This window comes from Patagioenas fasciata, chromosome 3 (genome assembly GCF_037038585.1).
Source record: "Patagioenas fasciata isolate bPatFas1 chromosome 3, bPatFas1.hap1, whole genome shotgun sequence".
Classification (NCBI taxonomy): Eukaryota; Metazoa; Chordata; class Aves; order Columbiformes; family Columbidae; genus Patagioenas; species Patagioenas fasciata.
This window is the reverse complement of record NC_092522.1, coordinates 117,430,553-117,452,952: the sequence shown is the minus strand read 5'-3', so window position 1 is coordinate 117,452,952 and position 22,400 is coordinate 117,430,553. Positions and strand designations below refer to the sequence as shown.

General features: G+C 42.9%; 1 protein-coding gene across 5 annotated transcripts in view; it reads right to left on the bottom strand.

Moving 5' to 3' along the window:
- Nucleotides 1–22,400, bottom strand: part of KLHL29 (kelch like family member 29) — a 414,305-nt gene that overhangs the window by 241,589 nt on the left and 150,316 nt on the right. For 4 of the 5 annotated variants that reach the window (XM_071807102.1, XM_065835600.2, XM_071807103.1 and 1 more), the window contains exon 3: nt 12,720–13,025. In XM_071807102.1, coding sequence (XP_071663203.1) covers nt 12,720–12,980 — 261 coding nt within the window. In that variant the 5' untranslated portion in view covers nt 12,981–13,025. Of the gene's footprint in view, nt 1–12,719; nt 13,026–18,395; nt 18,413–22,400 lie in introns of those variants that run through there. The other variant, XM_065835602.2, reaches the window with a different exon arrangement.

The window sequence follows — 22,400 nt, the reverse complement described above, 5'->3', positions numbered from 1 at the left end:
AATGCAGTTGTACTGTGAGCAGAGCTGGCTGCAAAATGGACACACAAAAAAAGAAATAAGAGTATCTGATCACATTTAAAATCTTTGTGCATTTTCATTATTTCCTTCCTTTTTTTTTAATAAGTTTTATTTTCCAGACAGCCTTATTTACACAGAGGTGTTCTATTTGCCAAAACAACAGAAGGTCAAAATAGTCGTGGCAAGTGCCGAGCGTGTTTCATTTCCTACCCGTGAATCAGTGGCAGCTGCCAGCAAGTGATGGCGCTTCCAGTACAGTCAGATACGCCATGGGAAGTGTCAGAAAGGTTTAAATCAAGTGTCTGATACAAAACAGACAAAAGGACAAAGATGTTGAGACTGAAGTAGAAAGGTGAAAAGATAAATGCATGAAAACTTGGATTGGCCCACAAACTTTGCAACATTGCTTAAGTTTTGTTTAATCTCCTAGTTCAAAGAACTGGATGCAAAAAGGCACGATGCTCAGCAACTGCTGCAGTTGCCTTGTCTCTCTCTGTTTTTGAACCACCGTCTTTGTTCCATATCAAAAGAATGACCCAAAAGGTCTTTGCTGCAGAGCAAATACGCTTCCTTTCCATGGGGTCACAAGGCCAGGTAAGCAAGATTTGCTTTGCAGACTTGTTGTTAAGGTCAATGTAACTTCCATAACTACCTTTGCATGGCAGGTGCCATCTCTCTGTTCTCTGAAGGAAGCCTTTTAAGAGAGTCCAGGCTGACTTTTCTCAAAGACTCCTCTCCACAGCTGTTTACAGGTTTCACTACCAGAAATGACCCAGACTGGTCTCATTGGAAGGGACTCACGGAAGCAATCAGGAACATCCCCTGCTCAGAGCAGACCAATGCTACGCTGGATTTTGGATAACTTCAGGGTATGCAACATCATCTCTGGGCACCTGTGCCAGTGTTTGGCTACTCTCAGTGCGAACAATTCTTTCTCCTTCTCCTCCTTCTTCCCTTCCCTTCCCTTCCCTTCCCTTCCCTTCCCTTCCCTTCCCTTCCCTTCCCTTCCCTTCCCTTCCCTTCCCTTCCCTTCCCTTCCCTTCCCTTCCCTTCCCTTCCCTTCCCTTCCCTTCCCTTCCCTTCCCTTCCCTTCCCTTCCCTCTCTTTCTCTTTCTCTTTCTCTTTCTCTTTCTCTTTCTCTTTCTCTTCTCTTTCTCTTTCTCTTTCTCTTTCTCTTTCTCTTTCTCATCAGGATTTCCTTTGCTGACTTTGGGTGCATTACCCTTTGTCTTTCTATCGTTCACCCCTGAGAAGACTCTGGCTGAATGTACAATGATCTTAAAAGTCAGCAATTCTATACATCAGACATTTTGGTCACAGGAGAACTACCAGGAGAATTACCGCAAGCAGTGGGAAAAAAAAATGGAGTTTAAAACTTCCTGAGCAAGAATGGAATTAATACACTCAAATTTTCCTCTATAATCCAGCTTGAAGAACCTTGCGAAGATAAATGCTAGACCTCTAAAAGCAGGGATGATAAAGATAATTAATGGAAGCTTAGAAAGATAATAATGTCTCAAATCCTTGTGGGGTATAACTATTGCTCTGCTTTTGAGGAAAAGGAAGATAAATTATTCACTCTTACTCCATCCCAGCACAAGGCAGAAATTCTAAAGGAAACAAGCTGTTCAAAAACAAAACTGTGATGACTACGCGAAGATAGGAGTTAAGCTCAGAAGACCTAAAAGAAATCCAAAGTTCCAGCATTTATCGGCCGATGAGGATTCTGGGTATTGCTTTGAAGCAAAACAACAAGACTCTGCCTTGTGAAGTATATTGAAGTGGCGATTCAATTCTTGGATGTCATGATTGCATCATAGAATGCTTTTGATTGGAAAGGACCTTTGCACATCAGTTGGTCCACTCCTGCCCAAACCAAGGTGAACTTCAGTGTTAAATCAGTGTGCTCTTGGTCATGTCCACCCGAGCTTGCAGTGTCTCCAATGGTGGAGATGTCACAGCTGTTCTGGGAATCTGCTCCAGTTTTGGACCCTGCACCGAGAATCTGAGAGCAGATCTTGCCAGTAAAGATGAAGGCAAAGGAGGCATGAGTAGCTCTGCTTCTCCTATGTTCATTTGGGACAATGTCCCTTTACCCACTGAGCAGTGGGCCCACATTTTCCTTTAGCTGCCACTTGAATTTACAGGCACCCTTCTTCCCGCTCTTTATGTCTCTTGCCAATTTTAGCCCTTGCTGATCTTCAGCTTTCCTAATCTTAAACCTGTACAAGAAAGCAGTGTCTCTAAATGCCATGTGTGTAGCCTCTCCTCTCCTCCCCTCCCCTCCCCTCCCCTCCCCTCCCCTCTCCTCTCCTCTCCTCTCCTCTCCTCTCCTCTCCTCTCCTCTCCTCTCCTCTCCTCTCCTCTCCTCTCCTCTCCTCTCCTCTCCGCTCCCCTCCCTTCCCCTCCCCTCCTTTCCCCTCCCCTCCCCTCCCCACGAGGAAAGTCTGAGAGAGCTGGGACTGTTCAGCACAAAGAAGAGATGGCTCAGGGGGATCTCATCAATACCTATAAATCTGCCAGGAGGGCACAAAGAAGACAAAGCCCAGTGGTCAGAGGGCAAGGGGCACCATCTGAAACATGGGAAGTTCCCTCTGAGGTTCTTCCTCCTACAAGGTGGTGAGATCAAGAGCACAAATGAAGTGCATGCACACCAATGCACACAGCGTAGGTACCAAACAGGAGGAGCTGGAAGCCACTGTGCAGTAGGAAAACTACGATGTAGTTGCCATTGTGGAAACACGGTGGGATGACTCCCACAACTGGATGGCTATCAACTCTTCAGAGGACACAGACAAGGAAGGAGAGGCGGTGGGGTAGCCCTGCATGTTAGGGAGAGTTTTGATTGTCTAGAGCTTAACAATGGTGAAGCTGAAAGATCATTAATGATGGTTTGACTGTAGATTTAGACTGGATATAAGGAAGAAACTCTTCACTATGAGGGTGGTAGCCTATAAACCTCCTTTGTTGATGTGAGCTTGCTCAAGATGCCCATGTCCTGCAGGATGGCCTCCAGCCATGCCCGCTTGGCTCTTGTATGCCAGCTGAGCAACTCCTGTGCCACCAGGAGGTTGCCACCGATGAACTACTGGATCCTTCTGCAAGGTCCTGTACAACACAGCTCCTCTTACAAAGACTGGCACTTCTGAAACATGGATTTCCAGGGGAACACGTGGTCAAATTATCCCCAGCATTGCTCTTTGGGATTGTTCCACTTGCTGGCTGACAAACGTACCTTGATGCATTACTTCAGTGGTTTCGAATGCAAGGACTTTGTATAACATTTTAAGTTCCTTTGGGATAAAAGGATAACTTTAATTATATATCATACTATAACATAAACAATATATAATCTTAAACATTCAAATTACACAGCCAAAGAAGCTTCTCTTTCTTGACGTGTTTGTGCAACAACATAGCAGTAGTAAATATTATTCACATACATCTCAGCGCTTTGTTTCAGGATTACCATAAAAGACCTGGGATCATAAACAGTAAGAAATAATTCTATGATATGAAGAATTTATTACCAGTTATTATTCATTATTTATACAGTGGGTGCATATCGCTTTACATATAAACACCACTTTACAGACAGCATATATTTCTCTGCAGAACTTCTACAAGCTTTGTTTTCCAAAGTGAACCAGTTTGGTGGGTAATAACCACACGTATTTCAGCTTGACAGGAGCAAAGAACAACCAAAACCAGAAGAGGCCAACTGAGTTCTGGGAGAAATCAGAACAGTCAGTTCTCCAAACCAAAGGGAAACGTGCATTTTCTTTGCTAAAAAGTGCCCATTTCAGCCAAGAACAGGGTGTTACATCAGTTAACCAGCACTCAGACGGGAATGCTTCAAATTTCAAGAGAAAACCCAACAAATAACCTGCAAGTTTAACCTTTTCTACATGCTACTTTGAAAAGTAATGGCCAATTATAAATCATCGTCAGAGCTGCTTCTGGAGAGTGAAACTGGAGCCGGGAAAAAGCATGAGGAATTCCTTTTGTGGTCTCCCCTGCAGTGCTCGCGCAGGCACTGACAATCAGCCCGTGTTCTGCCCACTCTCAAGACAGTGACTCACTGGATTTCCATTTATGCAGAAGACACCGGCACCTCGCGTGCGCTGTTCGGATGGGATGGAGCGCGGTTCAGCGTTGCCGACGTGACGTGACTCCTGGCATCACATCGGCAGCGCAAACAGGCTGCCCACGTTTCATGCCATCGAGTCACAAGGTCCTCGTGCTCCTCTTAAAGGTCTGGGCACCTTCTCAAGAGGATTTTCAGGAGTGTAGTGAGGGCGGTGGTGCTGCTTTAGTGTCAATTTGGAGTGTCAGCTCTGGTGGATCAGAACTTCCCTGTACGCCCAGAGCACGTCAGCCTGTGTCCAGCATTCGCAAGTGGAGCCTCCAGCAGTACCAGGAGCCAGAGAGCAGGGTTCAGTGCACTCTTTATCACCCCCAGTGCCATATTTTTATGTCTATCAGCTTCACAGACAACTGTCACACCCAGCAGGAACTCGAGGCCCATGGAAATCACAGGGAGAGGTGAAGTTTGGCTCACTTCTATTTCTTTCTTTTTATTCATTTGGTTCATTTGTCTTGCAAGCAACTTCCAAACTGAAAACCAATGCCGTGAAGAAAATATTATCTGCTTGGCGAACAGTTTATTTCCCTTCCGATATGCATTAAAATTGTGTTGTTAAAAACAAGCGTTGTCTTCCTGGGACTTATAATAAAAATTATGGTATGGAGACATCCCACTCAACCACTTCTGCAGCCTTCTACAAACTGTTTGCATCAGGCTCCTCTATACCCATCATATACTTTAATCCACTCATCCCCTTTCTGAATGACTTCTCTGACATTACCATCTTCATGCAACACCAAAATCACAAATTACCTAGTTGAGAAAGGACCAGCTTTCTTGAAAATGATTTCCAGGGCCTACCTGGCAAAGTTAGGCAATGACAGAAAAAATAACAGGAAACCGCCAGGCAGCTGCTCATAAAATTATTTTTGTATCTACGTTTGATGGTGACAACAGCAACACATTCCTAAATGACAGCACCCAACCCTAGGATTTTATGCATCTATAACTCAGATAAGCTGCCCTCCTTTAGAAGTGCCAGTCCTTGAAAATAAAACCTCTATAATCAACATCAAATCATGGGCACAGAAGCTCTCAGGCAGGATTTTTGTAGCCTGACAGGAAGTTGGGACAAATTTCCTAATGAAACGCTCACGCCTCCTGCACGGCACAATCCTGCTGCATTTTTAATGGATAATCTGCAACTAACACACGTGAAAATCAAGTAATGATGAGAAAGATATAAGAAAATAGAAAGAACTCTAAGTCATTTCAAAGAAATAAGCGCTTAAATCCTGGCCAACACACATTTTGTTTAGGTTACTGTTATTACTGATATTTATCCCTTTTGGAAGTCAAGATACTTCTTGATCGAAGTGTCAGAGCCTAGAAATACGCCTTTTTCTATATCCAAAGCTGTCATGTTTGTGACCTTGTAAGTACTTGGCTATGTCAATTAGTGCTTCAAAAACGCTGCCTTTCATCTTCAAATGGAACTGGGCACAGAAACCGGCCAGACCTCTCAGCTCTTCCGACAGATGATAAACACATTGCGAGGCAAAAAATCCAAGCAGCTTTTTGTGACTTTACAGATTAATTAGCACGCCAGGGCTTTCAGAGCAGTTTCAGTCAAATAAAGTAGCTGCAAAAGTTGACAAACTGCAACCGCATTTTGTATGTTCCAATTTCTACACTGTTAAAAAGATGGAAAAATACATCTGAGAAAAAAAATACTGAAATAAGATGGTAAGAGGAAGTCACAGATCATCAGCACAATTTAAGGCCTCTCTAGGGTCACAGATCTTTAGGAAGAGTGGAGCCTGAAAAAAGCCCAAAGCATCCTTCCAGTTTGTTCAAAGGGACTTCAACCCCTTCAACACTCACGTTTTGGAACCCATCACTGATGTCACTTTGTTCTCTTGTCCCCTGGTGGTGCAATTACCTCCCAGGAGTTGTAACTTTTTCCTAATAGCTTAACATGATTATTTCAGCAGAAGTCACTGCAGAGTTCAATTTACAGAGATTTTTGGTCGATTTGTAATTAGCAAAAAGAAGAAAAAAGCCTCCCGGGAGTCAACAATCTCTGTTTCCTCCTCTCATTCCTGCCACAAGCTCTGCCCATTCCTCAAAAGCAACTCTCATAATTAATTGAGGATACCAGGAGGATACCATACCGCTATTTTTTTGTGGTTTACTCTGTTGGTTTCACCCAAGCTTGGCTGGTATGATGGCAGATCATGACCAACATCATACATTCTGGTTGCATTTTTGTGTTTGCAGACTCCTCACAGATGCCACCGTCTGGAAGCTGCACTCCAGTTACATGGTGTGTCACCACAAAAGGTAAATTGTTCAACGTTAGTGAACTTTCGAACCTAGAGAATCAGGAGAATGCAATTTGGGTGCCAGGGAAAACCTGCCATTGTCTTATAGACTCTGGACATTGCTCTGATTTCCTACACGTTCATGTCATAGTCTGTCATTATTAGAGCTCGACATGCACCAGAAGTCTCTGTGTAGGTGGGAATGGGCTTTCATCTCATTTAGCAATGAAACTGGACATTACTCTGTTTTAAAAATCTATTCATAGGTAAAAACGTGCTCCTGGAAAAAACAAACGAAAACAGTCGCACTATTTGACATCCAGCAAGTGAAACCTCACCCTCACAGTCATTTGCCAGAAGATTTAGGAGGATCTTTAACACACCTTTTGCTATTATTGCACTTGGCCTGGATTGCTGTGTTGTGTCCAGATCAAAGCATTGACAGGCGACTATCTGAAATGGTGACAAAAATATGCCAGCTATCAATACAAACCCTCAGGGGAGTGGAAGAGTAGCTTTGCACAGAGAAGCTGGAAGAGCAAATCCTATACACTTCATCACTGCATGTTTCTACTGTTTTCTAGCAACTGTTGTATTCCAATATTTATAATCTCCCTCTTTATGCAAGCCTCTTATGCTTTATAATAAAAAGAGTACATAAATTTCAGTTACTGTTGCAGAGCAAATTGTTGTATGTAATTAGTCATGTACAACACAACGCATAACTTGAAAAACAATTCATGTTTGTTTTTCCTCCGCTTAATCAATATTTTAAATATTTGTGGAAGCCATACACCAGCTTAGCACATCTTCACCTCCGAACCGAGAGAAATACAACAGGCAACACAAATCCTGCAACGTACAGCAAATCATCTGCATACGACACAAAGCTGCTGAGGGAACTGAATTTTTTTGGACCCTAAAGGAAAGCAGCATATATTTTGCTTCTGTGCCATTCCACTTCATTCCTTTTTAGCACGCATTCCTCAGCCATACTGACTTGGTTTTCCTCCCTCCCCATGCATTTTTTAACGCTATTCATTGCAGTGATTCACGGGGACAACGACAGTGGGGGCAAATTTTTGCCCTGCAGTCCTTGCCTGACTTCCCAGAGAGGTTAACAAATGTTTTACCATCTCCGCCTTCTCGTTAACCACAGTGGGATCACAACTACAGCAGCAACACCACGCAAGTCTTAAATGCTACGGGAGCACTGTAAGTACAGGAGGCTGGGACCACATCTCAGTTATGCTATTTAGAGACTTAAAACTATACAGCTAAACCTGAGCTCAACTGGAGAAAATCTTATCAAAACTCAAGACTGGCTTTTTTATAAAATTTGTCATAGGTTTAACCTTGAGAATAACAAATCATTAAGTGTGCAGGGGCTTAAGAATCAATTTATGTTCCAAGCAAAGGGATTTTAAAATTAAGGTTGGAAAAAAATATTAGATCTCGCCTGGTGTTGCACAGATTCTGTTGATGTATCAATCTTTTCAGGCATTTAAAAATAATATAGAGATGATAAAAGTAAATGTTCTATAACCAAAAAATCTCTTGGTAATAAAATTTCAAATTACAGCCCATGACAACACTTGTAAATTGAAGCTGTGATACAGGAGCTTTGATGGAGAAAATTGTACAAGTAACTCGCAAAGTAATTCGGAAAAGCAACAAAGAATGAAGATGCTGCTGAGATGAACAGCAAACATAGCTGGAATGGTGTGCAGCATCCTTAAATGAATTTTAGACCGTTTTGTTGCCAATATCTTAAGCAGCGTTGCAGTCTTATATGGATTTCTTTGATAGCTTCCTTCTACCAGCAAACAACCTCAGCACAGGGAAAAAAACCCAAAACCCCACTGCACACAGTCAAACCCAAACCTGAGTTCAATCTTAGAATCACAGAATCATTTTGTTTGGAAGAGACTCTCAAGATCATCGAGTCCAACCATTAACCCAACACTGTCACTAACCCATGTCCCTAACAACCTCATCTACAACGTCTTTTAAACCCCTCCAGGGACGGTGACTCCACCACTGCCCTGGGCAGCCTGTTCCAATGCCTCACAACCTTTCTGGGAAAAAAATTTTCCTCATATCCAATCTGAACCTCCCCTGGTGCAACTTGAGGCCATTTTCTCTCCTCGTATCACTTGTTACTTGGGAGAAGAGACCAACCCCCTCCATGCTACAACCTCCTTTCAGGCAGTTGCAGACAGTGATAAGGTCTCCCCTCAGCCTCCTTTTCTCCAGGCTGAACAGCCCCGGGTCCCTCAGCCGCCCCTCATCAGACTTGTGCTCACCATCCTTGCCTGGGCTCAGTGTGACAAATCGGTGTCAACACAGCGGTTCCATGGTAGGAACTTCACCCTCTGATCCCCGACTTCAGACACTGACAAGCTGAGGAAATATCTGCATCGAAGGGCTCATCAGACCCTCCCAACACGGGGTGCTGGCCTGAGGCCCAGCGCTTTGGGCACAGCACCGGGGGAGAAAAGCCGAACTGAGTAAAAGAGCTGGAAGTTTGCTCACAGTGGCACAGAATGAGTAGAAAAACCAATAATTTCTACCTCCAAGTGCCTCAGTTTCCCTGTTGGTACATGGGGAGTCCAACATTAACCCCTTTCTTACAGGTTGTTGAGGTTTACATAGTTTTTCTGATGATTTCTGGCAGCCTCAGGTGAAATGGGTTCCAGCAGTGCCAAGTATAATCGGCATTTTGCTCAGCAAAAACTAAAGCTCAGGAAAATACAGCTATTTTTTTTTTTCTGGTTTAAATAACTCAGACCAAACACTCGCAACCACTTAAATGTGGCAGATCCACTAAGTGTGATTTGTACCAAAGCATCTGTGGTAAGAAGGTTACAGGTACGCTTTGAGAATAAATTTCAAAGGTCTGCAAAGTATAATTAGTTCTAAGGTTCTCCTACACATTAATAATTAGTAATAAAATCCTTCTAAAGCCCTCCACAGAACGATGTAAAAAGCTCTTCCAGAAGCCTAAAAACAGAGAGCAAACCCCATCCCCTCATAGCTGGTGTTATATATCTTAAGCTTCCCTCTGAAGATGGTTTCTACCTCTCTCCAACACTTAATTTGATCAGCTTTTTCTCTCCCTTCCAATGCTTTTTCCATTCATATCACATAACTCAGGGTGAAGTCTTTAATCTTACATACATTTACATAATAATTTTAAGACCAAATGGTTCAGCCAGATTAGATACTCTAGTGGTCCTTACAATCATTTATCTGTGAATTCCCTGACCGATTCCATCGCCAGCACGGCAAATTTCACAGTCCGGTTAGATGTCAGAGAGAGAAGGAGTTTTTTCCTCCATTTTGAGTTTGTCACTTCAGGATTTGGTTATTCGGGAGCTGAAGGACAGGAATGTCCGCCAACACTGGTATCCAGAAGACAGATCTTGTCAAAGAGACTCCATTTCAGTCTTTGTCAAGATTAGGACTCTGATAACACGTAATGGAGGACAATGGCATGTATATATATTTTTAATAACTATTGACTTAGCACTTTGGTGGAGAAGTCTGGAGCAATTATTAGCTGTGCAGACATGGGAACTGGGGAAGGGAATAGCTTCATCACCATGCAAGGAAATGGCGAGACTGATGCTGAAAGGATGCTGAAAGGGTTTGGTACCTATATTTTCAAAGGCAAATGAAGAATGGAGGGGATGCCCAAGTTTGAAGACAGACTAAATGGTTTATATAAAAAAAAAAGGAAACAAACTTTTAACTGTCAGGGTAATAAATTAGCAGGAAGATAAAATGAAGGGAGATGGACAGCTGGCCTTTATACCTTGAGATCTTCAGATCAGCTCAGGAAAATATGATGAAGTCAAAACCGGTAACCAGATGACACAGAGTCCTTCCAGTGTTCAGCCTGGAGCAACATTGCTGGCTGTACCCATATCTTTGGACAACGAGACAAGGAGAACCAGGTTCTCAATCTTCTTGCTCCAAGCCATGATGACATTTTCTTTATTCACCATGTCACCTCTTGTGTGGGGCACCCCCTTGCCTCTGAGTTTAATGCCATTGGCCATAACGTTGGGGAAGGCTCAGACTACAGAATGGCAGGTAAAAAAATCAAATATCCTGCTCCCAAGTATAAAACAGAACTAAGAAATTCAGCTTAAATGACACCTGTCCCCTGTGAGCTGGTACCCCAGAAAGACTCACAAAAAGGCTGCGAGGGGAGATGGTGAACTCTCCACAGCTCAAGGCAAGTCAGCACATTCCTGCTTTTAAAACTACACCAAGCAACTGTGTTATTCTCCTGACTTGTGATTTCTTATTATACAGATTTAATTTTTCATGCCTAACCATTAGCTGGATTCTGCACGGGAAAGGCAGCGGCTGGTTACACTGGTAACCGCAGGTGTAAATCTGCCGCGTGTGAAGGAGAGAGACACAGCCAGGCAGGGGAACATGAGTATGTGTGAGCACCTGATGTTGTCTTCTGACACTGTTCCACATCATTAGTTGGAAGCTTGTGAGGCACCATACCCTTACATCTCTGTTCATCCTCCCCACCTCACTTCTGTTTTTTCAAACTTTTTGCCTCTTTAATACATGCAATTTGGAATTTTTAGAGCTTCTAGCTGATTCTCAGCAGAAGAGGCTGGGGCAAAGACTGTACACATTTTTCCACATTTATTTTATGGGAGATTACACAGCTGATTAACAGTTCTCAGAATAAAAAGTGTCCCATGTTACCTCCATTCTTGCCTATTTATTGCTTTTGATCTATTCATGCCAAAGCATTCCTACTAATGAAAGCCATCAGAAAATTGTCTAATAAGGTAATTTAGAAGACAGTTCACATTGAGCATATGATCAAAAGGCATTTAGTTCGCTGTTCTGCCTCCTCTCCCCCAATAAACACATGGTTTACTGGCACTGCAACGCTTCAAAATGGTTTTGAACATCTGGGAAAAGGGCTGATCAGCTCCAGACAATCGTTGGACTCTAAGTAGACCCAGGAACAAAGGTCATGATAAATGAAACGACAGCTTTGGCTCCAAAATTGCCTCAATCTTCTCCACACAAAGCATGATTGAAATGCATCTATCTGTGGATAGCATCTGGAGAACTCTAAATATGTTTTGATCAGAATCCGATTGGCTTCTTTCAAATGAAAATAATTTGAAGATGCCATGGAAAATTTTTAAAACCAATCACACTGTAAACTTCGGCCTAATGTTTCCTTCTGCAGCATTGACCTTGTTTTTCTACAGTGTGAAAAAAATCAATATAATAATGGTACTGCAGTAAAATTTCAGCTTGCTCTTGGCTTACTCTAAATAACTTTATTGTCTCCTTTCCCTCTGCCTGCGTCTGCTGTATTTGGCACTCGCAGTTATTAAAATGAAACCAAGTTGAAAGAAAATGTTAAATATCATAAAAAGAAAACCAGCAGTGCTTCTGGCTCACTTTCCTAATGCTGTGGTCACCTTTACAATTTGCCAGAGTCTTCTGTTCCCCAGCTGTTCCACCTGAATTTGCATGCAGAAAGAAACCCCAACTTTCTACTGGAATAACAACTTGCACTTCGCGGACTTAAAAGAGCTAAATGTTAAAAAAAAAAAAAAAAAGAAAAGTCGCCCTCTTTCCTCCAATTCTGTATTAGAACAAAAAAGCCCAATGGTTTACTAATCATTTCAATTCTTTGCCGCTTAACATTTTCTTACTCCTTGGTGTGCATTTCTGCACAAATGAGAGAGCCTGGTTATAGCAGTCCCACTGTTACACTCCAATTCGCTCTAGGAACGGGGCTTTGAGAACCTCATAGGAAAGTACCAACTGAAGAGAACTAAAACTGCCAAAATTCCGCCCTTTAGTCATTTTCCACTCCCTCTGGATGAAAACCACATCCACTTGTTGCCAACCGCAGCTCTGCCTTGGTCAACAGACAAGAAGAACATTCCCAAAAGCAAAAGTGGGAACCACACGTCCCAGGGGAAGCAACAGAAAGCCCAAATGTAGGCAGTGCTGAAAGGAAATTCTATGATTATTCTATGATTATTTGCTCTGCTTGCGCCTCTAAGGAGCTGGGGAACCCCTGGTTGCGGAGCACGACGGACCTACCCTAGTGTATGCACAACACACTAAAGACTAAAAAAGACACAGACTGTCCGTATTTCTTTTCCTCCTCTTGGCCATACCATCTCTAACACCCCTTCCACGCATCAAACCCGTAAAAATAAAACCAAACAGAAAACAAACAAACAAAAAACAACAACAACATCAACAAAAGGCAAAATTCTTACTTTGGTAGTTGAAGCTGGCGAGGAGTTGGCCACCAGGCTCGTGATGACCTCGGTGTTGCCGGTGGTGCAGGCGGCGGTGGCCGGGGTGGGGAGGCGGGAGGGGACGATGGGCAGGGGCAGCAGCCCGGGGCGGTTGGTGCTGTTGGTGCTGGTGGCGCTGCTGCAGTTGGTGCTGCTGACGTGGTTCCCGTCCGAGCTCCAGTCCCGGCGATCCCACCCGGCACGATAATCTCTTTCAAACCGGCTGTGGTGCCGTGACATCTCGATGGAGGGCAGCTTCTTCTCAAAGGGAACTCGAGAGCTTGCCTGGAAGATTAAAACCAGAGAGGTGTAAGGAATAAGGTCCCAACACAGTGACTGTGCTCTATTCATCTTTGTGGGCGTCCTCTGGACCCGGTTGGAGAGGGGCCAGAGGAGCCACAGAAATGACCCGAGGCTGGAACAGCTCTGCTGGGAGGACAGGCTGAGAGAGCTGGGGTTGTTCAGCTGGAGAAGAGAAGGCTCCAGGGAGACCTTATTGTGGCCTTTCAGTGCTTAGAAGTGGCCGATACGAAGATGGGGACAGACTTTTTAGCGGGGCCTGTTGTGAAAGGACATGGGGTGATGGTTTTAAACTAAAGAAGGGGAGATTCGGGCCAGGTTGCCCAGAGAGGTGGTGGATGCCCCATCCCTGGAGACATCCCAGGCCAGGCTGGACGTGGCTCTGAGCAACCTGATCTGGGTGAAGATGTCCCTGCTCATGGCAGGGCTTGGACTGGGTGAGCTTTGAAGGTTCCTTCCAACCCAAACCACTTTATGATTCTGTGATCAGCAAGGCGAGTCCCTGCCATGTGTCCTCTGCTTTAGGAGAGCACTCCTTCTCCCCATTTCCCAGCTGAATGTCATGAAGAAGAGATCAGTGTTGTAGTAAACTTTAACCCAGAACACAAGTGAGAGTTCGAATAACCACAAGCATGCTGTGGAGCGACCAGTCCCTCACACCTGAGGAAGCACCATCTGTCCAAACTCTCCAGCAGAATAACAAGCAACTGCACAGAAACCATGAAAAGTCAGGTTAGAAGAAAATCATAATTCAGATCTTCTAACAGCAGGAAAATGATTCCAACAGCTCCGTCCTGCAGTTTTCTCAGTAGCCTTCACATCCTTTCTGTAGCTCTTTCCTAAACCTGATGCATGACCAAATATGAATCCTGAAGATCAGAGGGAGAGAAATCTACCTGCTAAATCTACCTATTACTTCTCTGTTCTCAAAGCCAACTATTCTTTAGGCAGCCCTGTCCCCTCCTCGTTGCTGGGCCTCCTCACTGGAAGCTCCTACAGGAGCCCGAGCTCCCGCTCTCCGGGCAGGTCCTGTCTCCTCATGTGCTTTTGGTCAGACTTAAAACCAACTGACACACCTAAAATGATCAAATGACCAAGTCTCTTTGTGTGATCATGCCGTCCTTATCACTCCTCACCTCCTCGGTCTTTGTTATCCATAGATTTTTATCTGCCAGGAGATGTCTCAACACAGGGATGGGAGCTGAGACTCCTAACATCTAATCCTAGTTCTGATAATTATATGTTACATAGCCTAGAGCAGTTATTTAAGTCTTCCCTCCTAACCTCCAGAACGGTGGCAATAATGCTATTTTCCTGGCAGAGTTCAGAGTAAGTGAAAGTTTACAGCATTTGGAATTGAAGAACAGCACAAACAATGCTAAATATATTTATTCCCATAAATAAACAATGAGTATCTAGGTCACTGCAGCATCTGATTTATTTTATTTGCATCACACGATCGAGTAAGTTCTTTGTAATAATAACATCAGGTCAGCTGAAGCAATTTTGTTTCACAAATTCTTAGATACAAAAATGGACAGTAAAAACATTGGCTTACAATGGCTGAGGAGGGATTTGGAACCAAACCCACCCAGAAATTTAAAGATAAGAAACTATTTAAGAGAGATAAAACTTAGAAGTGCTGTAAAACTGCTCCTATCAACAATGTTGGTTATTCACCTGATGATAGAAATTAAGAAAAAAAAAGGCAAGCAAAACCAGCTATTAGGACTAAATAATTAAGGATTCACCTGGTTCGCCAGAGAGCTACCAGCCTCAGAGAAAGAAAACTCTTCCTCAGTTAAAAATTCAATAATACAAATGCTTATATATATATATATATATATAAAATCCCTCCCATAATCATTATTATCTCCTGAACCAAACCTTCCAAGCTGCTGCATTTGTGATGGTTTTGTTGCCCCTGTGCATCTCCAGCAAGAGCACATTTTGGGGACAGCACAGCAGTGCTGGAGGTGTTGACCACAAAATTAACGTTCCTCTTAATCCAACAGAGCCAGTGGCTTTTTTTCTCCGCTAGGATTTGATGCAAGATTTGACTTGATGATTTGAGGACTGATGGTTCACTGATGTTTACTTAGATTATTCTTGCCTGTATTTTTGTGCCCGCTGGATACTTCAATTCACAAAGCTCACTTCTTATTTTCCAGAGGACCACGTGGAAACGATGGCTATACACGGAACATGGCAAAAAACACAGACATAAGCGCCCTAGTGAAAACTGAAACGTTGGTTTTAGTAGAGGTGAAGAAAGCACGTTTTTCCTCTAATGGCAACCACCTCAGAATAAAATCAGTACCTAAAAATAATGTCTTCAAAGAAGTTCTGCAGCTATCAACCCCCTTCCTTTTGTTTTATACAAAGCCAGGCAAAAAGGGAGGCTGTACGCTGCGAGCTACCATTTCAAAATATCCTTTATTATGCCTTGCCTTTGGAAACAAGTTTTGTTTCAAACCGGCGCGGTCTCCGGCGCTGTGTGAAGCGATCTTTTGTGACTGTTTGGATGGTGGCTGTCAAGCGAATGCCCTTCTCCTTCCGAGCTGGAGGATCTCGGTTAGCTGTGTTAGTGCACTTCTTGACAAGGCAACCAGAGAGAACCAAATCACATCTCCCCCCACCCACGCACGCGCTTGAGTATATCTGACATTTAATTCCGCGGAGAGCAGAGGCACACATGCACACAAGTCAATAGCTGGCAGTTTTTTGCCACACGATCCAAGACACCGTGCCCCCAGCAATTCTACTATCAGATGAGACTGACAGGCAATTACGTCAATAACAAGCAGGAAAAAAAGCCGGTGACTAAGCCGCGCATTAAGAAGTTTACTTAAAACCCACCACTTTCTTCAAGAGCAAATTCACTTCTTTGGCCAGCTACCGTATTATAAGGTATTTCCAATAAAAATTAAAAGCCAGGGCTGAACATCATAGTTTTCTTTCTATACATTGCATTAAATATACACTGTTTCTTTCAACATGTCATTTTTGGCTGGGTACAAAGATATCTGACAGCAACAAGATGTGGAGAAAAACCAGAGGGGATTACTAATAAATGGGTATTCGACTGCTAGTGCTTGCTATTAATTGTTTAAAATTAGAAACAACACAAAATGTTCTCATAAATAGCTGCCGAGTGAGGTAAGAAATGGTTTGTGAACAGGCTAGCTAATTTTTAAGTGTATTTTTGGATCAGAGTTTATGCTTTGTCTAGACTATTTTTGTCAAGGATCATAATCATAATAATAAAGCTTTAAACATACTTCATACTCATAACATCAACCTCTCCGATGAAGGGTGTCCCGAGCCAAGTGGAATCACCGCGTTCCTCTGCGCGGAACTCGAGACGGGGCGGCACGAACCATCCTGAGAAACGGCAGAGACGGAGCCCCGTGCAAACCACACCAAAGAGGTGGGAGCCTGTGCATCCTAACCCAGTCATCGCTGGTACCAAAACACCCAACCGTCAGCTAAAATTCTCCTGACATCAATTTTTGTTTTAAGGAATTAAAAAACAAATTAATAATAATAAAAAAACAAACAAACCCACAAACAAACAGACAAAAATAAAATTAAATTGAATACAAAACCAAAACAAACCACCTTTCTGTTGGAGAGACAGGGAGAAGGAGGAAGATCAATACCTAATAATTACAAATACCAATATCAATACCTACAAATAATTCCTATGTTTTCCCTTTTCAAGGGAAGTTTTTCTCAGTATTCACATGCACCCATTTTTCTCTTAAATAGCTTTAGGTCCCTCTAAACAGCAGGATTTTCCCTTGTTCTCCAGCCTCGTGGCACTCATAGTGCTGTCTGTGCTGAGTCACTGGCCCAGCTAAGCCTGGCCTAAGTGGAGATCTATCAACCTCCATTTTGGGTCCAATTTTTCAGCTGGCACAAAGCTCCCCGCTGCCACATCTAGAAGTCAGTTCTCGAGCAGATAAGCTTAAAGCTATCTCAGATACATCTGCCCTACGTCAGAGCCATAAAACCGCGACGTACACCCAGCCGGCAATAGAAAGAACCCAAGATTTGCGTATCTCAGCATGGAAGTCCGTGAGGAGGCATCCTGCTTGCTGTTACTGCTGAAAAATCACTCTGTACAGCTAATTCTGCTGACATGCTATCTGGTGAAGGTGTAAAGTCAATGAGACAGGCCTTTCCCCACTCTCTACTCAAGACATAATCACTGGAGTAGCCGGGTGTCTTTAATCTCGACTAGAAAGGAAACGTGTGTTCCTGTTTGTCACATAGAATCAAAGGATTTTATTGTGCAACCAAAAGGAACAAAAACTCTCTTAGAGGAAAAAAATAACCAAAACAACACCCTACTAAAGAGACAGAAGAGAGAGAAACCCATAGTTGCTACGGGATGAACTGATAAATTCAAAGCAAAACGGAGATCAAATTGGTATTAAGGGAGAGCTGTGGAAAAGGCTAGAAGCTAAAGGAAAGAGATCAAACCAGCAGAGGAAAATAAAAATCCCATGACAAATCTGAAATGAGATTTAGCGATACGGCAAAGCAAACCAAATGCCCATCTCAGTCCCCAACGACTGCATCGCCGTGTATGTGCTGCAAAAATCATGCCAAGCCACGGCAGCCCTCTTGGTTTCAGAGAAGGGTTGTGCAAAGTGCTCGGGATCGTGAGGATCATACATGAACCCAACCCTCTCCTCCATAATTTACTTTCCTAGCAAGAGGGTAGAACAGGGACGAGAAACAACCTGATGAAACAATAATAAATGCCCTTCTGAGGAAAGTGATGGGCATCTCTCCTTGCCCTCCAAGGCCAAAATATGCAATGGTGAGAAAGACCATAAAAAGAAATTACTATACATTTATCACTCTTGAAGGAAAGTAAAATGCAAGAGTACTCCTGCTAAACAACTTCTTCCACGACCAGGAGTTTTAGAAATGTCTCATATAAACAGATTGCTCAACAATAAAAATTTGGGCATTTTTTCTGCAAAACTTGAGCGTCTTCAGGCCTACAACGTAGGGCACCTACACATCCAGCCTCCAATGTACCCAAAACACTATGGCCATTTGGAAATCCTCCTACCTTCTTAGTTTAAAACCACCTTCTAGTTGCTCACTGCATCTCTTACGTGAGCTCATTTGCTCCTTGTTTCCACAGATCCCCACACACACACAGAGCCAAGAAAAAGACCGGCGGCATCTGAGATAGCGCCGTGCTAACTACAGGCCCCTTACCAGGTTCAAACAGATCCTCGCTGCAGATTTATTAAACCTTAAATGATTAACATTTCATTTTATGCTTCACACATTTAAACACAGCCCTTCTTCCCCCAAGCCCAAAACACTCACTGTTCCGCAGAAAAAATGTTTGCTATTCACGTTCCTCTAAATGAAGTCCGGCTTGAGCCTCAGAGCAGCTTTTCCCCTGCTCTCCACGCTTATCTAGCCAAGGTCTCCTTAAAACGCCTGTCCTCACAGATATAAATATAAAGAAAAACAGGCTTTCAGCCAGTCTGAAGCCAGAGAATCAGATTTCTTAGACTATTAGTCAACTTCATTAAGTGACTTCAAAAATAAAGGTCAGCCTTTTAATTTAAATTTTTCCTGGGTAAGCATTTGTTTCTAAATTTACCTTTTAAATAATAACATTAGAGAAATATGATAGGCAAGAGAGGTTGGGAGACGGAGCAACGGAAGTAGATACACGGCCATTAGGGAAATGGAAGAAAAGAAGAAAGAAATGAAGAGTCTGAAGCATTAAAATAAGAGCTAAATAGCCTTCCGTGTTTTCAGACTGGATGAACGGAAGCACAGATAAAATAGCCGATTACAGAGCTTCAAAAGCAGTTAAGTGCGTGTAAAGCCTAAGTATTTTAGGAGGTGAACACACAGAAAAAGCCACAGATGAGGAAGAAGAGAGAGATTTGCTGTAATCAGATCTAGCGTGAAGAGCTGTAACTGATAACGAAGAAGATGTCTAAGTACCTAAGCGTGAATGATTTCAGATAGACGCTGCGGGGAAAACGCTCCTGGATGCGGTGTTATCAGAGCAACCGACACAACAACCTCTTCCCGAGGCACAGGGCTGAAGACATAGTGTAAGCATCCGGCACCAAAATCCCACTGAAATACACTGATGTTACCATAAATTCTGCTTATAACGTAACTCAACAGTAGGGTCATACACACACACATGTGAACATGTCTTTAAGCAAATCATACAAATAACACGGGGTGCCGGCACACGTGGCAGCTTCGGGAGCTTCTCTTCACCTCAGCAGTGCGACAAACAAAATGTTTTATTCGAGCTCGGCGTTATTTATAACCTACAAAGACTTTCTTAGACACATATGGAATCACTGTTATAAGCCTACATGGATCTGACTAATCCATTTTCACAATTTTTACTTAACTTCTATTTTTCCATCTGGGTGACTTCGTTGAATGACTTCTTTGTTAGACGAAGGCAGTAGGAATCCAATCAAGAGATTCTGTAAAGCTGAACTACAAGCAGCTGTGTAGAAAGATAAGACCCAGAAATATTTGAGGGGCAAGGAAACAACTTTATTATCAAGCAAGGTCTACTTTTGTAAACCCTTGATTTAGTCTTGTAAACAGTTGTAAAGCTCTTGTAAAATCCAAGACAAGGCAGAGAGACTTGAGCTGCTTTGCTACAATCAGATCTTCAAAAAGAAAGGAGGAGGAAAAAAAAGCCCAAATCCTAACCCTGTAAGTGATAAAAAAGCAGTAGATTTAAGAGATTATATAGGATTTAATTTTCCAAATATATGCTGCAGGAGGCAATGCTTTGGGACATAAAAATAAGAAAAAAAAATCAGAGCAGTAACACAACATGTTCCCAGGATAGAGTTCACTATGAAAGAAGCACAAATGAGACTTGTGTTTCTCTGTCTCAAAATATTGGAGAAAAATGTGTACACTTATTATTTCTAAGTGCCTAAGATGGATATGGAAATCTTCTCTTTTTATAAGCAAAAAGATAAACTAGACTATCCAACTTCAAAAAACAAACAAACAGCCCAAATGAGAGCAAAACCATAGCTTACCAGTCTGGTTTCTTTTCCTCTAAGCTAGGAGAATATGGTCTTCCAAAATAAGGGGTTACTAAAACATCTGTATGTGTGTGTTTTAACACTAAGCTTCATGGAAATTGATTTATTACTTTTACTTATGCTATTTTTATTTATTCCTTTATGCGTAAAAATTAAATTTATTACTAAGTTTCATCTTCAATATGATCATTTCCCATATTTTGTCATTTGCTTTCAAATGCTAATTCCTCCGCAACCTGAGTGGAGTAGATAACGCGTTCTGCCATTCACTGATCAGCGGCTCCGGTGGGGCGAGAACAATTCACACAAGTCCAGAGGCGCCTCTGGTCCTGCTGCTGTTGGAACAGAAGATGAAGCCCAGTCCCACGTGCTGCCCACCAAATTTGGGGACACACCAACTTACTGGGTTACATCAGGTGCAGGGCTCTCCTTTTGGGGAAGCCCCCCATCACCCAGGTGTCGTGGACTATCTAGAAAGGCCTTCATCCACATCCTCAGATGTGCTTACCTTCAATTATAAACTGATAGAAAACATGTCAAAATATACTGTTTTGGGACATGTATCTGGAGAAGATTCTTAACTCCATTCCTCTCTCTTCAGGCTTTTATTGGAAAGATCTCCCACTTGATCTGGTTCTATCCCTTGGCTTGTTGCAGACACTCCCAAAAATCTCAGCAGAGCTCAACCCTCACCACCCTCCATTCCCAAAAATCAATTCTAGCTGCCATTTCATGCAGATTCTTGGGCTTTCCAAGGTCCTTCCGCAGCAACATGACTGGAATTTTGCACAGCAGTTTTCCAAATGAAAATCCACCGCCAACTTTACACAAAGGCGTAATAACTTTCTCAGATGTCTCTACAGGGTCCTGGGCAGCCGGTACTGCCTAGAACTGAGCCTTGTTAAAACCGGAGAGAGAAAAACATCGTGTTCCTCTCTAACACTTCTGCTTGCAAAACACTGTCCAAAACATTGACTTCCCTAATTAAATTATCTCATTAGCATGAAAAGCAAACAGAAGAAAACCAAATGCCAAAAGCTGCGATGTTGAAGGGGAGGCTGAAGATGAGGTTTGTGTAGAAAGACTCGTACGGTGGAGCCGGTGGCGGGGACCCCAATCCCGGTGGATGTCAACTGGTGGCCAAGGTCCAAAGGTGCTGACCATGGACAGGTGGAGAAGGAAAGACAAGGACACAACTGAATTTCTTCGGGGGAAACGGTCCATCTTCTCAAAACGCATTAAGTGGCTGCCAGCACCTGACACACCTAATCTCGCCTAAGACTTCATAGTTAATAAAGCAGAAATGTAGAATAAGCTACTGTCAGTGTTGCCAAATGTCACAAATTAAATCTCGCAGAATTTAATTAACAGGATCTTGGCTCTTTTGGGGCTGGTTTCTTGTGGGGGGAGGAGGAGGGGACTAGGTCTTCACATCACACTTGGACAAGGCAGGAGAAATTCCCTTTGATTTACCGCCATTCTCAATTTGCCAGCCCTTGGGGAAGACTGATCAGTCAGTCAAAACTATTACAGGAGGAAGCTCTCTGCCAAGGAAAGGGTTAAATGCAGTGTATTTTAAAGCAAAAGCTCTATGGATCACCACTATTGCTGCAAATCTGTATAATATAAACTGGGCTTTGAATATGCCTCTTAGAGGATATTTTTGGGTCATCCCACCCCTGTCACTGTTCACATTTAAAAAGCTTCAGCTAGCACTGGGGGAAGTAGCAAATTTTCTCTTCCAGGATCGATGTTCTCCGACCACACCGAATTTTCTGACATTTTGTTAAGAGGAGACATATATCACTCCCCCAAATCACAACCACCTGTCCACTTACAGCATGAAACAGTCACTAAGCATCTGGTGTATAAAAAGAGCTTGTTAGATACAAAATGCCCCAGAAAAACAAACAAACAAAAACCAAAACAAAACAAAAAGAAACAAGAGATGTTAAATCTACTGAATATTAGACCAGCACAGTCCATAACAACACGGATCCAAGCGCCTTTGAGATTTTAACATGATGCGCTTAACACTGCTGTCTGAGGTAGGAAAGCGCAGTTATCCTGATTCTGCAATGAGAAACTGAATTTCCATCGAGGGAAATATCTACAGCTTTTCCAACTTCTGGTGGCCTGCACTGCCTTATTTTAGGAGGCACAAATATTCTTGTCGCACTTTTGGCGGCTGTGAAGGGCCTGGAGAGGGGAATTTCTCTGCCTGTTTCCATGAGGCATTTGTTTGCTTCATGGCACCGGTACCATTGGTACCAGTATATCT